The sequence below is a fragment of the Mesoplodon bidens genome (genome assembly GCF_964165515.1).
Source record: "Mesoplodon bidens genome assembly, chromosome: 8".
NCBI lineage: Eukaryota > Metazoa > Chordata > Mammalia > Artiodactyla > Ziphiidae > Mesoplodon > Mesoplodon bidens.
Window position 1 is genome coordinate 28,445,969 of NC_138165.1, and position 15,318 is coordinate 28,461,286.

At 38.6% G+C, this 15,318-nt stretch overlaps 1 protein-coding gene across 1 annotated transcript in view; it reads right to left on the bottom strand.

Annotated features, from left to right (window-relative positions):
* Positions 1 to 15,318, bottom strand: part of MYO3B (myosin IIIB) — a gene marked incomplete at both ends in the record, with an annotated part of 389,659 nt that overhangs the window by 128,237 nt on the left and 246,104 nt on the right. The window contains one exon of the mRNA XM_081243223.1: positions 474 to 585. Coding sequence (XP_081099349.1) covers positions 474 to 585 — 112 coding nt within the window. The remainder of the gene's footprint in view (positions 1 to 473; positions 586 to 15,318) is intronic.

A 15,318-nucleotide genomic window follows, 5' to 3' on the forward strand; every position in this document is an offset into this window, starting at 1 on the left:
GGGCAATTCAGAGCGGACCATAAAAACCTGGGAGCCTGCAGGGACATGATGTTCCCCTGAATGAAAAGCTAGACATGATGAGACTACTAATCAGAGTGGGCAGGAAATATCACGAGTCTAAAAAAAATGGACAAAACTATAAAAGATACTCATTGTCATTCGTATAATTTGTGTATTTGCCTGCGGTGCTGGAATAAGCAGCATTGAAGAAGGGACATTTGAAAATGAGCTCAAAGATCTCATTCTAGAAATGCTAAATGGTTCTCACTACATGCAGAACAGGAGGCAAACTCTCCTCCTCTGGTCCCTGAGGTCCTGGGACTCCTGACCCAAGACCGACAAAAATCACTATTAGCTTGGGGTCTTGTCTGCTAAGCTACACAATTTACAGAGCTATTCAAATAACTGATAAGAGACAAAGGTTCACAGAAGAGCAACTCGAGTGACAATCTAAACAACAAAGAAAGAACTACCTTTGTTTTTCCCAGCAGCCAGTGATCTAATCTGGACTTTTCCAAGATAGCGACACAGCTCTCTTTGCTGGCAAGAGGTGTTTGATGTGCTCTGAATGCCAAATAATAATACCTACAAAATGAAAGAGTGAAATAAAGCATTTTTAGTCACCATTTGATTCAGTATAGTAGAATTACTCTGGGCCCATTGACATATCTTTTTTTTTAATATCAAATATTTCTTGAGCATCAGTAATAGTGTACTAGGTAGTGGAATATATACAATTGATGCTTATTGGCTCTTACCTACTTTCATATTTTCTGCTATGTGTATTTTCCTTTTAATATTGCTTTGTAATTCATATTCAGTACATACCTGGCATCTTTTGCTCGCAAAATCAAAGTATCTAATCCTTTAAAAAACTGAAATTTAGACAGCTCTCCTAGTAAAAGTCATCATTTTAAATGTTAGTATTACTATTATAAAAATAATTTGTCATCTCATTGTATAAAATTTGACTCTGCTTTGAAAATCCCATCTGAAGCAATATGTAGATAGCAAAAATGATCATAGCCTAATACGACTAATTTTGTCTGTTAAGCTACATGTCTCTCTCAAGGTAAAAAGTTGGCATGTTTTCTTGAGACAATCACCAAAACCACATTTGTCTTCCTAAATTACTCATTTTAATGAACTTCCATACTTCCAGATGAAAGAGTTTCTGGGTAGATTCAAAGAACACCACCAAAAGGGTTTTTCTCTCCTTTTCTTTCTTCTTTCTTCTCCATATACGTGTGTGTGTGTGTGTGTGTGTGTGTGTGTATATGTGTGTGTGTGTGTATATATGTCCATATATATGTCTATGTCTATATATATGCATATATATGTATATAATATTGAATACATTATCCTTTAGAAAACTTTACCTTAGTTTTTCTTTTAAAAACTTTTAAGGATCTTTCCTCTGCTCTTTGCTGCCATCTATAATTAAATTCAACTGCTTGGAAGTTTAAAAATAAACTTAATTTCCTTGTCAGAGGATTTTCCTGTCATTCCTCAGAAAGGGTGATCTGTTATTTTAGAATTGCTTTAAAATATAGAGTTGTTTTTACTTTTTAAGAAAATCACCAAAATATAAAATATGTCCTTTCCTCCTGCCAAATATTCCCACGTCTTTCTGTTTATGGAAAAATAAACATACCCGATTAACACTTGAGCCATTTAAATTTATCTTAGGGCTACAAGACTGTTTCACAAGTTAGGATTGAATGCTGAATTTGCTGAAAACATTTGCATTCAGAGATCCTGGGAATGATTCCAAGGCTCTGGGTCTCTGTTTCCACCTTTGAGGAGGAGGAGCAGTGCTCTCTCAGAAGCCCTGAATGGTGGCCAGGACCACACTAGGTCATTTGGCCAAGCCCAGGAACCTGCTCACAGCAGTTGTCTTCTGGAGGTAAGCCGGAGGAGGGACAGCCAGGAGTCAGGCTTAGGTCTGAGCAGTTCGTGGCATCAGCACAATTCTTCAGCCTAGTTTCTTCAGTCTAGTTTCTCCAGGACTGTAGTTTCAGTCATGGCTTCTTGGATTTGGATTTGACCAAAGCAAAAAGATTGTGTCCTAGAGTGCATGGGGTTGGTGGGAATAGATGGCAAATCTATAGGGGTGAATGTCTTGGGAAAGCTGAAGTATAGATAGCTTAAGATGTAAAAGTCAGTGGTAACACCAGGACTTCCTACTCTCTTTCCTTTAGGCCTGGCCATTCAGAACATGGGCTCCCTTGGCTTTAATCAGCCAGGCTTGCTCAGGATGACTGCTCAACACTACTGGTGATGAAGTATTTAGAGAGAATCTAATGAATGACCAGCACTGTGCAAGATATAAGAAGATTGCAAGATATGTTCTAGCTCTCCATTCAAGGATTTATACTTGTTTTTTGAGCAACCATGGATGCTTCTTAGCAATTTCTAATTTCTAAATAAGCAGAATGTATCTTGAACTAACATAAATACTAGAAATTAACTTTGATTTTTGACTCTTCAACCCAAATCTTTTAATTTATTATGATGATAACATTCATAGTTCAGAAAGAGATGGATAACAGTTATTGCAAAGATGTGAAGGTTTCAAAAAATACTGACGAAACATGTAAGTGATATGCTTACAGGAATCAGGTCAGAGAAATACACTGTGTTTCCTCCACAGAGTAATTCTGTATTCTAGCAGATACCATGGCGGGGTGTGTGGCGGGGGGAGGAATTTGGCTGAGCTTCTGTGTGCTTCAGTATAAGGGCAAAATTGAACAGCACCAAGATAAAAGATCTGCCAGCAAGGGGACATCTTTTGGAGAAGATCCATTCCACCCCCTTCTTGAAGCAGCTTGATGAGTTAAACAAGCAGGAGATACGCAACAGCAAAGTAATACATGTAAAGATTTGTCTTGAGGGTCTGGGCACTTGAGAGCACCGTAAAGACCAGTTCTACTCTGAGCTGTCTCTGGTGGGTAGAATTCATCTCTCAGATTGGAGTTTGAGTCTTGAGTTAAGAATGAGAAAGTCTCTGTTTCTAACCGTAGGTAAGTCACTTAACTCTCTGTACTTGAATTCTCGTAGGTGGCAATGGGAACCAAATAAGTGGTTCTTAACTCTTTTTTTTGGTGTGGGGGGGCAAGACTCTATGAAAATCTGGTAAAAGCTATACACATTCTTTCTTAGGAAGATGCTCTTGACACAGCACATTGCATACAATGCCAAGGGGTCCACATAGCTCCTGTTGGCCCTCCAAGGACCTAAGAGCTCTTCTCTCTTTCAGAACTCTATGGCAAGCGTTAAATTTCCCAAGGCCTCATCTTTTTTAAAAAATTATTATTATTATTTTTTTGGCCATGCTGTGTGGCTTGTGGGATCTTAGTTCCCCAACCAGGGACTGAACCCAGGGCCACTGCAGTGAAAGCACGGAGTCCTAACCACTGGACTGCCAGGGAATTCCCACATTATTGTTTATTAATAAAACACATTTCTGTTCTTGATCTGGTGGCACATGTGGGTAGTGTGTTCATTTTGTAATCATTCATTGACTGGGTAAGGCCTCATCTTATTAAATCACATAAGCTATTAAAATAGTAAATATCTAGTTGAAAAATATCTCTATTCAAAATGTTATTTAATTTTCTGCCTAAAATGTCTTGTTGTATGGAATGCAGACTTTTCAAGGAAGAGTTTTAAAATACAACAGGCAAAGCAGTTTTTAAAGTGCTAGTAAAAGCAACAGGCAACTGGAGACACATCCTTCTTCATTTAAATGCTAGAATCATAAACTGGAAGGATCTGTATGATCCTAGGATATACTACTTTTCTACTGCTACATAACAAATTTAATGGCCTAAAAAGTAGACATTTATCATCTCATAGTTTGTGAGGGTCAGGAATTTAGGAGCAGCTTATCTGGCAATTCTGGCTCAGGGTCTTTCATGAGATTACACTCAAGATGTCAGCCAAGGGTGCAGTCATCTAAAGGCTTGACTAAGACTGGAGGATCTATTTTCAAGATGGTGCAGCCACAAGGCTAAGGGTAGAAAGCCTTAGTTCCTTACTGGCTATTGTCAGGATGCCTCTCAGTTCCTTGGCACATGGGCCTCTCCAGAGGACTGTTTGAGTATCTTCATAACATAGAACATGGCTTCCACCAGAACAAGGGATCCCAGAGAGAGAGCAAGAAGGAATTTGCAATGCCATTTATGACCGAGGCTTAGAAGTGATACATCATCACTTCTTCCATATTCTTCTATTCATTAGAAGCAAGTCACTAAGTCCAGATTGCATATAATGAGAGAGAATTTAAGTTCTACCTCTTAAAGGGAGGAGTATCAAGTGATTTGTGGACATATCTTTAAACCACCATAAAGAATCTCTCTAGATCATCAAGTCTTACCAAAAAATGCACAATACAAAGATAAAATAAGTTAAAAGTAAAAGAAGAAGATATACCATGCTAACACCAGTCAAATTAAAACTGGACTGGCTATATTAATATCAAACAAAGTAGATTTCAGAGCAAAAATATATTACCAGGGATAAAGAAGTTTATTTCATAGTGATAAAGAGGTCAATTCATCAGAAGAACCTAAAAATTTGAAGCATTTTTGCACTTAAAAACAAAGCTTGAAAATACATGAACCTAAAAGTGTTAATACTGCAAAGAGAAATAAACAAATACACAATTATAGTCAGAGAATTCAATACCCTCTTCCAATAATTGATAGAACAAGTAGGCAAAAAAAAAAATCATCAAGGATATAGAAGGTATGAACAACCAACTTAACCTAATGGACATTTATAGAAAATTCCAGCCAAAAATAACAGAATACATATTCTTTTCAATTACATATGAAACACTTACCACAATCGGCCATGTTCTGGGCCATAAAACATGACTTAACAAATTAAAAATATTCAAGTCATGCAAGGTATGTTCTCTGACCAGAGTGGAATTAGATTAGAAATTAACAAGAAGGTATCTGGAAAATTCCCAAATATTTATGAACAGACTTCTAAATAACCCACATAACAAAGAAGAAATCAAAAGAGAAATTAAATTTGATCCAATGAAAATGAAAAAACCTGTCAAAATTTGTGGGAGACTGCTAACTAAAGTAGTACTTAGAAATGTATACCAAGAAACACCTCTAATAGAAAAAAAGAATGGTCTCAAATACATGATCTCAACCTCCACAATAAATTAGGAAAAAAAGAGTAAATTAAACCCAAAGTAAGCAGAAGAAAGGAAATAATAAAGATCATAGTGGGCTTCCCTGGTGACACAGTGGTTGAGAGTCCGCCTGCCGATGCAGGGGACACGAGTTCGTGCCCCAGTCCGGAAAGATCCCACATGCCGCGGAGTGGCTGGACCCGTGAGCCATGGCCACTGAGCCTGCACGTCCGGAGCCTGTGCTCCGCAACGGGAGAGGCCACAACAGTGAGAGGCCTGCGTACCGCTAAAAAAAAAAAAAAAAAAGATCATAGTGAAAAATCATTGAAATAGAAAAGACACAATGAATGAAATTAAAAGCTGTTCTTTGAGAAGGTTAATAAAACTGATAAGCCTCTAGCCATACAGATCAGGAAAAGGAAAGGAAAGGAAAGGAAAGGGAAGGGAAGAAAAGAAAACAAAGGTATGAGATTAGTGATATTCTATAGATTCTATGGATATTAAAAGTATAAGGGAGTATTACAAACAACTTTATGCCATATTAACAAGCTAGAAGAGAAAAAGCATATTACTTTTTTTTTTTTTTTTTTTTTGCAGTACGCGGGCCTCTCACTGCTGTGGCCTCTCCCGTCGCGGAGCACAGGCCCCGGACGCGCAGGCCCAGCGGCCACGGCCCACAGGCCCAGCCGCTCCACGGCATGTGGGATCCTCCCGGACCGGGGCACGAACCCGCACCCCCTGCATCGGCAGGCAGACTCCCAACCACTGCGCCACCAGGGAAGCCCAAAGCATATTATCTTAATAAATGAGGAAAAGGATGTGATAAAATCCAATATCCAACACTATTTTTTAAAAAACAAAAATTTTCAATAGGCTCATACTAAAAGGGGATTTCCTCAACCGGAAAAAATAAACTATCTATGACGAACCTACAGCTAACACCATATTCAATGGTGGAAGACTGAATGCTATCCCCCTGTGCTATCCCCCCCGAAGCTTAGGAACAAGTCATGTAGGCATACTATCACCACTTCTATTCAACATTGAAGAGGTTCTAGCCAGTGCAAACAAGAGGAAGAAATAAAAAACATCTATATAAGAATGGAATAAGTAGAATTGTCTTAATTTGAAGACGACACAATTGTCTACGTAGAAAAGCCAATGAAATCTACAAAACAAAAAATACCCCTACCAGAACTAATAAGTGAATTTAGTAGTATTGTAGGTTAAAGATCAATATACAAAAATTATTGTATTTCTATATACTAGTAACGAACAATTGAAATTGAAAAAACAATATCATTTATAACATTTAAAAATGTGAAATACATAGGGATAAATCTGACAGTACACAAGACCTGTGCACTGAAAATTGTAAAACATTGGTTAAGAAAAATGAAAGAAGACCTAAATAGATGGAGAGAGATACTACGTTTCTGGGTCAGAAGAATTAATATTGTTAATATTTGAGTAAAGCAGGTTACCCTCCATAATGCAGTGAGCCTCAACCAAGCAGTTGAAGGCCTTAAGAGAAAAGTCTACGGTCCCTGAAAAGAAAGGAATATTATCACCACACTGTCTTTGGACACAAGACTACAACATCAACTCCTGCTGGAATTTCCAGTCTCACAGCCTTCTCTGCAGATTTCTGACTTGCCAGCCTCCACAATCACATGAGCCAACTCCTTAAAATAAGTCAATTTCTCTGAGAGCGAAAGAGAGAGAGAGAGAGATCTACATCTATACCTATATCTGTATATATAAATACACACACACACACACACACACACACATCCTATTGGTCCATTTCTCTGGAGAACCCTAATACAGTTCCAGTTCCCCTTTGCTGTTATTTAAGCACAGAGTAAAGACAGAGCCAACCCTGGTGATAAACTTCTTACGATGTCACAAATGGTAGAGGCAAGTCTTGTGCAAAACCATGAGTTGGTAGAAGGTTGTTTTTTAATAACTTCCTTTCCTCTCTCACACTTCTCCCTTTGTCACTGAACTTCCCAAGTTTCCCACAGATGTTGGGTTTGTGTACTGTACACTGGGGGTCCAGGACATCCAAATCCAGCTGTTCTTCCTCATGTTTTCACAAACAGATCTTCCCTGTCCTGTGTCAAAACTCTCTGTGCCTGGGCATTGTTGCAGGGCCATCTGTGCAGGGGATTAGCTGGCTCATCTAATAAACATTTGGATCCTGAAGGGAATTTAGAGTCATCAATAAAAATTCTTACTTTGTTTAGAGGAGAAAGCCTGAGAGAAAGCCAGAGAGCCAAAGCAACTGGCTCAAGGTCACAAACTTAGTAAGAAGAGCTGAGACTTCCCCAGGTCTTCTAATCCCCAATTCAGGCCTCTTTATGCTCATCAAACCTACGTCTACTCTTAGCTCTTAGTGTATACACCTGGTGTACTGTATATACTGGGTAGTATCTTTGACTCTCTAACAGGTACCTTTGATCCTCCAGCAATTTACAGCTAACTGGAGTGTCTACAGTGATCTGGAATATTGGGCTTTTGACTTAGGAGAAGTGTTGATTTCCTACATCTGAACCTCAGCTGTCAGGCCCTCCTTGACACGTGTGAGAGATCCAAACAATACTCTACTTGCCCTAGTGTATCAGTAAGGTGTTGGTGTTTCAATGGAAAACAACAGACATTGTCTTTAGCGTACCTTCCAGGGTTATCAGATTCTAGCCCCATTCATCTTCTTTGAGCTATTTTGCAACTCTTTCTCAATTGTAGGTAACTGATAGATACATAAGTTCTGTCCATTCTGGTGATGATTTTAACTGACTTCCTCTCCACTGTGGAAAAATCAGTTTTGTCTCTATTCACAATTCACCTCAACATTCCTTTACTTCATATAAGCCTCTGCTAGTTTGACTTTCCCTTTGAACCAATTATTACATGTGCTTGGTTCCCTCATATCATGTGAATAAAATAAATTCTTTAAACACATTCATCTTTACATCTGTATGTAAGTCATGATTTTACCTTCTTCTGAAAATTATCTTTAAACAAGAGAAAGAAAGAAATTGAAAAATTCAGGCTATGGAGGTTTGACCCAAAGGAGCACAAACACATGGGCAGGTGGATGCAGGAAGTCCTCACACTTAGGTAGACCCGGTGCTACCAAGCAGTCTAAAAGTCTAGTGTGCTCAGAAACACTGCCACTCTTCTACTTATAACCTTTGAAGTGGAAATATTGGTTAGTGTTATATGTTCATGTCAGAGTTTACCAAAAAAGTCAAGCTGTTTTCCAAAGTGATCACGCCAATTTATAGCCTCACCACTGGAGTATAAGAGTCCCGCTGCCCTCTATCCATGGCAACCCTAGGAATTGTCAGACACACCGATTACTGCCAAAATAGGTGTAAAATGGTATTTAATTGTGGTTTTAATTTGCATTTCCTTAATTAGATGTGGCTGAACTTCCCTTTTGTTTTCAGCAAAGTCTTCTGACAATGACATCCTCCGACAATGGACAATATATAGTACAATGAATTTAATTCCTCTATTTTTTCCTAATGATTACCCATACTCCTGGAAGGGGAAAGGAAAAGGAGAGAGAACTAAGAGGTATTTATTTTAGGTAAAAATTTTATTAGCATTGAAAATTGCTTACATTTTTGTAATGCCTGACATTTTAAATTTGTGCCTCTTATCTTATCCTCCTCCTGCATTTTTATGTTGTTTGGGAAGGATCTGCCTCCTTTAAAGATGTTTTTGAAATCCCAACCTATAATGAATGAGCTCTGCTTTGATTCATCCCTCCAGTTTGAGTTTTGCATTCAAACACATGCAAAACGTCTATACCTCTAAATGGAGATGTGAACAGACCTAAGTCAATAGTGAGACTTATAAAAAAAGGTTAATTATACATTTTTATTTTCCTTTTAAAAAAAAAAACAACCTTAAGCAAATAACTTCCTTTAGGACGGGTCATTCATTCTGTACAGTTTTAGGGCTCTGATATAACCATGCTGTTCCCATTCATCACTTTCTAAATTAAACTGACTTTTCATCCCCACTCTACTCATTTGTTTATTAAATAAAACTTCATTTAGGACCTATTAATGTGCCAGATACTGATGGAAGTGCTGGAATGACATGAGTGAGCAAGGCAGACAATTTCCCCACCCTCATAAAGCTTCCATTCTAGTCGGGGAGACAAACGTTAAACAAGTACATAAAGGACATCATGTTGAGTAGGGACAAGTGCTATGAAGAATAACAAATCAGGGTGGAGGGGGTTAATGAGTATATTTGGGGGTGTATTTTGGCAGGCAGCCTTTAGCAGCTGGGATGGTGAGGGAACTCAAGCCACATTATCTGAGAACTGGTGAAGACATTGGGGGCATTGAACTTAAGAGACAAAAATACTTAACAAAGTCTTGGACGGGAGGGGATAGTTTTCTTTGACTCTCTTAGGGTCCTTCCCTGTCTGGGTCTGAGAATTAGACTTTCACAGACAGATTTACAGAAGAAAAGCACACAAATTTATTCAATAGTTTTATGTGACACAGGAGCCTTCATAAGGAAATGAAGACCCAAAGAAATGATTAAACTTGAGTGTTTTTACACTAGGTGTGATGAAGGGTAGAGAGCTGTGGAAATGTGAGATAAACAAGGAGTTTGAGCTAAGTATAGTAAACTGGGGGAAACTGAACAAGGCCTGTTTGTTCAGATTCCTCTCTGTGTCCCTTTGTCTTCAGAGATAAGGATGGTCCTTTCCTCTAGGTGTATGGAGGGCACCACTCACAAGACAGTTTTTTTTTTTAAAGGTACTCAAATATGTCTCAAATTTTAATAAGATTCTCCATACATACATTTATTTACTACTGAAAATTGAAATAGCACATCAAAAATTTTTATTACAATTCAAATTTTTGAAAACCAGAAAATTTAGTTAATACACCTTGCTCTAATTATGCTCTAGCCAAACTACCCAATGTTTTCTTTACATTCCTTCCACACAAGTTAATTTGTTTCAAATTCTTGATATTGGGTTTCATCTTACTGACTTCAGGCTGCTAAAACAGGCAATACTTGAGACCTATTAGTGCTTCTTTGTGTCAAATCAAGAAGTGGAACTAAAGTATATTCAAGTTATTCAAATGCAAACTATCAATATATAGATTCCTTATAAGTTACCTGTATCAAGATAGAAAAGAGATGCAAGAAAAAAACACATCACAGAACTTATAGGTTATCAAAATATTGGTACACAGTCTCTCCTAGAGTACAGTAGCTTTCCCAAGCTGCTTCATAATGATCCTAAAATTATTAGCAAGAAAAAAACAGTACACGAATAAAGTTTATAGCTCAATCGACTCTGTGTCGTAATTATTCTCCGTGATCGTATCCTCAGAAGGATCTCTATGATACAGGCAATAATGACAGCTACATCTAAATCTTTCCATGTTTAACTAAGTCTCAACTTCCTTCTGCAAAGGTTCTCTTTGAGTCAGAGGAAATTGGTTGCCCTAGTGGTATTTAATAACTTGAATCATCCTTTCTATCCTTTCTTCCCAAGCAGTTAACAATGTCCTCACTCCTCTCCTCCTATGGAGTATGCCTTCACCAAGTCTCTGTCCACCCTGTTGAGGTAGATATTCTGGTAGAAGTGAAGGGAATTTGGTACTAGGGTTGAGAGTCAAGTTACGAAGGTTCTTTATTAACACTTCAGAGACAGGTTGAGAGGCAGCTGGAACTTCCTGGGAATTTTCTTCGATGGACATCTGAGGAGACTCCAGGGTTCAGGTTGGGTTAAACTCTGATGAGTCCATTGGAAGTCTAGTCACAGCTTGAAGTTCCTTTGGGTTCCAGGGGAAGGTGATGCTTAAGGCTCTCAAACTGCTACAAAGTAATAAAGAAGAACTATAGATCCGGGAAAGAGTGAGAAAAATCCAAACTCCGACTAACTGGTGAGAGAAAAATCTCACACAGGACAGTTTTATGGCCTGCTTCATGGAAGGTCAGAAGGTCCTTCCTACACACGTCATTTCTCAAATTCCTTCAGTTTGAAATATTCAATATGCCAAGGTGTCAAATTTTGGGGTAGTGTGTCCTGAACATAGTTAAGTCTCTTAAACTGTCATGTGCAGACCACTTGCATCAGATCCACCTGGAGATTTCATAAAAGATGTGGATTCCTGGGTCACACTCCAGATACAGAATCTCTGTGGTCAGGGCTCAAGAATCTATATTTTAACAAGCTCCTATGGTGATTCTGATACACTGTAGAGTTTGAGAACCACTGACTGAGGGGAACATAATAGCTGACTGCCATCAAGTGGAGAAGGGAGCTGATTTGTTGTCTGAAGCCCAGAGGGTAGAACTGGGATGAATGTATAGGAGTTTCTGACGGTTGGTTTGGGTCAAGGTTAGGAAGGACTTGGCTGTGATCAAACATCTGAAACATGGAATGAGCTGCCTCAGGAGCCAGAGAGCAAATTCTTAGACTCAGAGCTGTTCAATAGGAATCAGACTGACAAGGTCAAGCATATTGCCAAAGAAATTCTAGTTTTAGTTAGGTAGTTGAATTGGATGACCCTTTAAGATTCCTTCCAACAAAGATGCCATGCTGACATGTTCCTTGGCCTAAACAATTACTTCTGTGATTTTAAAACTGATGTTTACCATTAACCCAGTACTGTTACTATCACAAATCTTGGGTGATTGTTATTACATTTGGGTAAGTTGGAAGTCTCCTACAGCAGCATCACCTGGAAACTTGCACAGACACCTCCCTGCTGAATCAGAGACTCTGAGGGCAGGGCTCAGCAATTTGTGTTTGAACAGATTAGCCCCCCAGGATAGTCTCATGTGTGAGAAAGTTGAAAAACCACTGTCTTAGACAAACACAATCCCACAGAAGTGAAGTGACTTGTCTACAGTGATCCAATCTATCTCAGGAAAGAAACTGGCTCCCATGTCATCCTTCTCCTTTGTTTAGGTCCAAATGACTTTCTGGAGCACATCATTTTCCCTTGGAAAGGGCAACTGTTCAAAATCTACCCTCAAGAAATTCTCACACATGTTTAATATTTAGGATTGTTTACTGAGCCTTGCTGGCAAACAATTGGACACAATGTCAATATCCACCAGGAGAGGGATGGCTAAATAAATATCACAGGTTTCAATGAGGGAGTTAAAAGGAATCTGTTACAGCTATGGAACAACATGGATTTATCTCTAATACATATTGTTAAATAGGAAAGCAAGTTGCCAAACGGTATAAAATGTGTGATTCAAGCTGAAAATTTAGGGGTTTTTCCCTTTCTCAATCTCTCTCTCTCTCTCTCCCTCCCTGTGTGTGTCTGTATTCTGAAAGGATAAAACTACCCCAAAAATAATAGTGGATACTCTAGAGAGGGGCCATGATGGGGATGCTGGGAAATGGAATTAGGGATGCAGAAAGAAAGACTTTAGCCTAACATGTAATATTTTAAAGTTTTAGAGGAAATGGTATTCATACATTATTTTTGCAATTTGAAAATTAATTTCAAACATTAAGTAAAAATTGTTATGGTTTAATTACGATGGGCCCAAATCCTGGTCAAAGAATCCTGTATACTAGTTTGATTAATATCTCCTGCATCGAAGTAGAAATAACCCCAATCATGTGAAGAGTAGCAATCCTTTCCCTATTTTAAAATATCACTTGAGGGACCCTATATCTGTATCAGTGACCACCCAGATTGTCTACTCAGACACCCGAAATACAGGACAATTATCTGAACAATTAAATCCACATAAATAATTTTCTCTTATGTAGATAATGGAGGGAACTGAGCTATTTTGGCTTGGATAATTTGATAATTACCACCAATTGCCCATTTCCCTTCAGTGTGTATAAAAATCCAGATTTAGTTTATTAAGTTCTTTCTCATATTTACCATAGGGCCTTTTATTTTAAATTTTTTCCCCCTTCATGTTTGGCCTTTAATAAAGACAGAACAGCTGGCCACCATCTGCTACCAAAAAAAAAAAAGTCATTATATCCGTTATATCCTTAAGAAGACTCTTCAAATTTGGACCTTGGGATAAAAAGTCACGTTGATCTATGCTATTAGATTGTGGAAGTCCTGAGATTGTAAATCCTAATTTGGTAGTGCTCACTACAGCACTTGGCACACACAATAGGTGCTTAATAAATGTTTCTGATGCTGTTGCTGCCTCCTTATATGCTCTAAATGGGAGACTTTCTAAAGAAGAAAAACAGAATTAGAGATTTGAGGCTGAGTTTATTCAAAAATTAATTTGTAATAGAAAGTTAAGCTTTAAACTGATCATTCTATTTCACAACTAGTAAAATTATGTATTTTTTCTGCCTGAATTCTACAGATTGATTTTGCAGTGAGTATTTGGATGTGTTCAACTGTGTCATTTATGTATTTTGAGGATGGGCTATGAAATCAGATTGACCCTCATTTCATATCCTGACTCTACCACAGACTACCTGTGTGACTTTAACCAGTTTCCTCATTTGTAGAAGTGGAATAATTTTATCTATTTGGGGGTCTAGTACCAGTAGTAAGTGAGATGTATATGTAAAGCACTAACATAAAGCCTGCCTTAAGCAGATGGTCAATAAATGCTCCTCTCTCCTTTCTTCTATTCCTTTCTTTGACAAAAATTTATTTTTCTCTTCCCCAACCCAAACGTCTATGAAAAAGCAGCTAGCAATTTTTCCTCTGAGTCATCCCTAAACCATGGTTTTCAGGGTTGGGCAGATATGCACTGTAAAGTGAACAGAACATGCTAGAACAGGAATGACTAAGAGGTCAACTGTGGGTCAGCTGATGGGCTCGGCAGTGGTTTCTTAGAGCACCATATTGGAGGGAGTTCCAAAGCCCCATCTGGGCTCTGGAGGAAATGTGCCTTGACTGAGGAGCCAGGTCTGCAGCTGGGGCTGGAGAGCAAAGTGGCGCCCATTTGCCATCTCTGTGCCAGAAGGTTTCCTTGCATACTCCTCCTCTTCCACCTTTTCTCTTTTTTGTCCATTATTTTCTTCATTCTGTCTTCCTTCTGTTGCTTCATTGTAATTATCCAACATAAGCTAGTCCCACTGAAATTTGTTTAAGGAACCTCCAAGCAAGGACATAGAGTTTTAATTCATCTACTGATTTTCACAGAATAAGCCAGACAGCCAATTCAAAAGTCCAGGGTGGCAGTCTTCTCAACTGCACTAATACTAACATCTTCATAGCATCTTTCTTCTTGTTTTCCTTTATTATTTCTTCACATACTGTTTCCATAGCATGGCCACCATTCCCTGTGTTTCTTTACTACATGGATTCCTCCCTATAACTGAATTAGCTCATGAGGCTGCCCACAGAGCAGACATTAAGGAAATTGGGAAAGACAGCCTGGGCTTATTACTGCTGCTACTCAGTATCTTTGGAGAGTAGTGTGATTGATATTACCTCTTATATACACTTTTCAAATCACCACTATAGATTTCAGTCTCAATTTGCAGAGCTATCAGCTACAAAAATGATTTTTCTGATACTTGAATAGATAAGAAACAGCTGTCAGCAGTGTGGGCTCTGTGAGAAAGGGAGGGTCTCAAAAGAATAAGTTTGGGGATTGTGAATCATCTATAGGCAAGTTGGGAGGGATCTTCAGGCCAGGCCAGGCCAAGTTGAACCCATACTGCACCCTAAGAATGGAGAGAGGTAGTCACAGAAATTCTCTTCAGTCCATAGTAACCTGGAGAGTTACTGATACTGTCACCTCCTTAGAGATGGGACCTTGGCAAAGCTACATCATCCCTCTGGCCTCAGTCTTCTCATCTGTGAAATGGGAAGGTTGGACCAGGCCATCTCTTAAGAGTTTTTCAATGATATCTTAAAAGGTAGTTTTAGAATGTTTTTTGTATATTGCACTAACCAAAGTTATAACAATGGTAATATACGAGTTAAGGGAGAAAAGAAGTCATCCAAGGTCTCACCTATATAAAAGGCATCAATGCACACAGAGTTGGGGAGAGGTGAGCAACTCACTCTCTCAAAACAACAACAACAACAAAAGGGTGGGAATGACAGTATACAAGAACAGCAGTTGTTAGAGATTCCTCCCAGGGAATGCCACCACTCAATTGCTGCCCCTAGAAGCTAAATGCAGAGACTGTTCACATAAGCATGCAATAT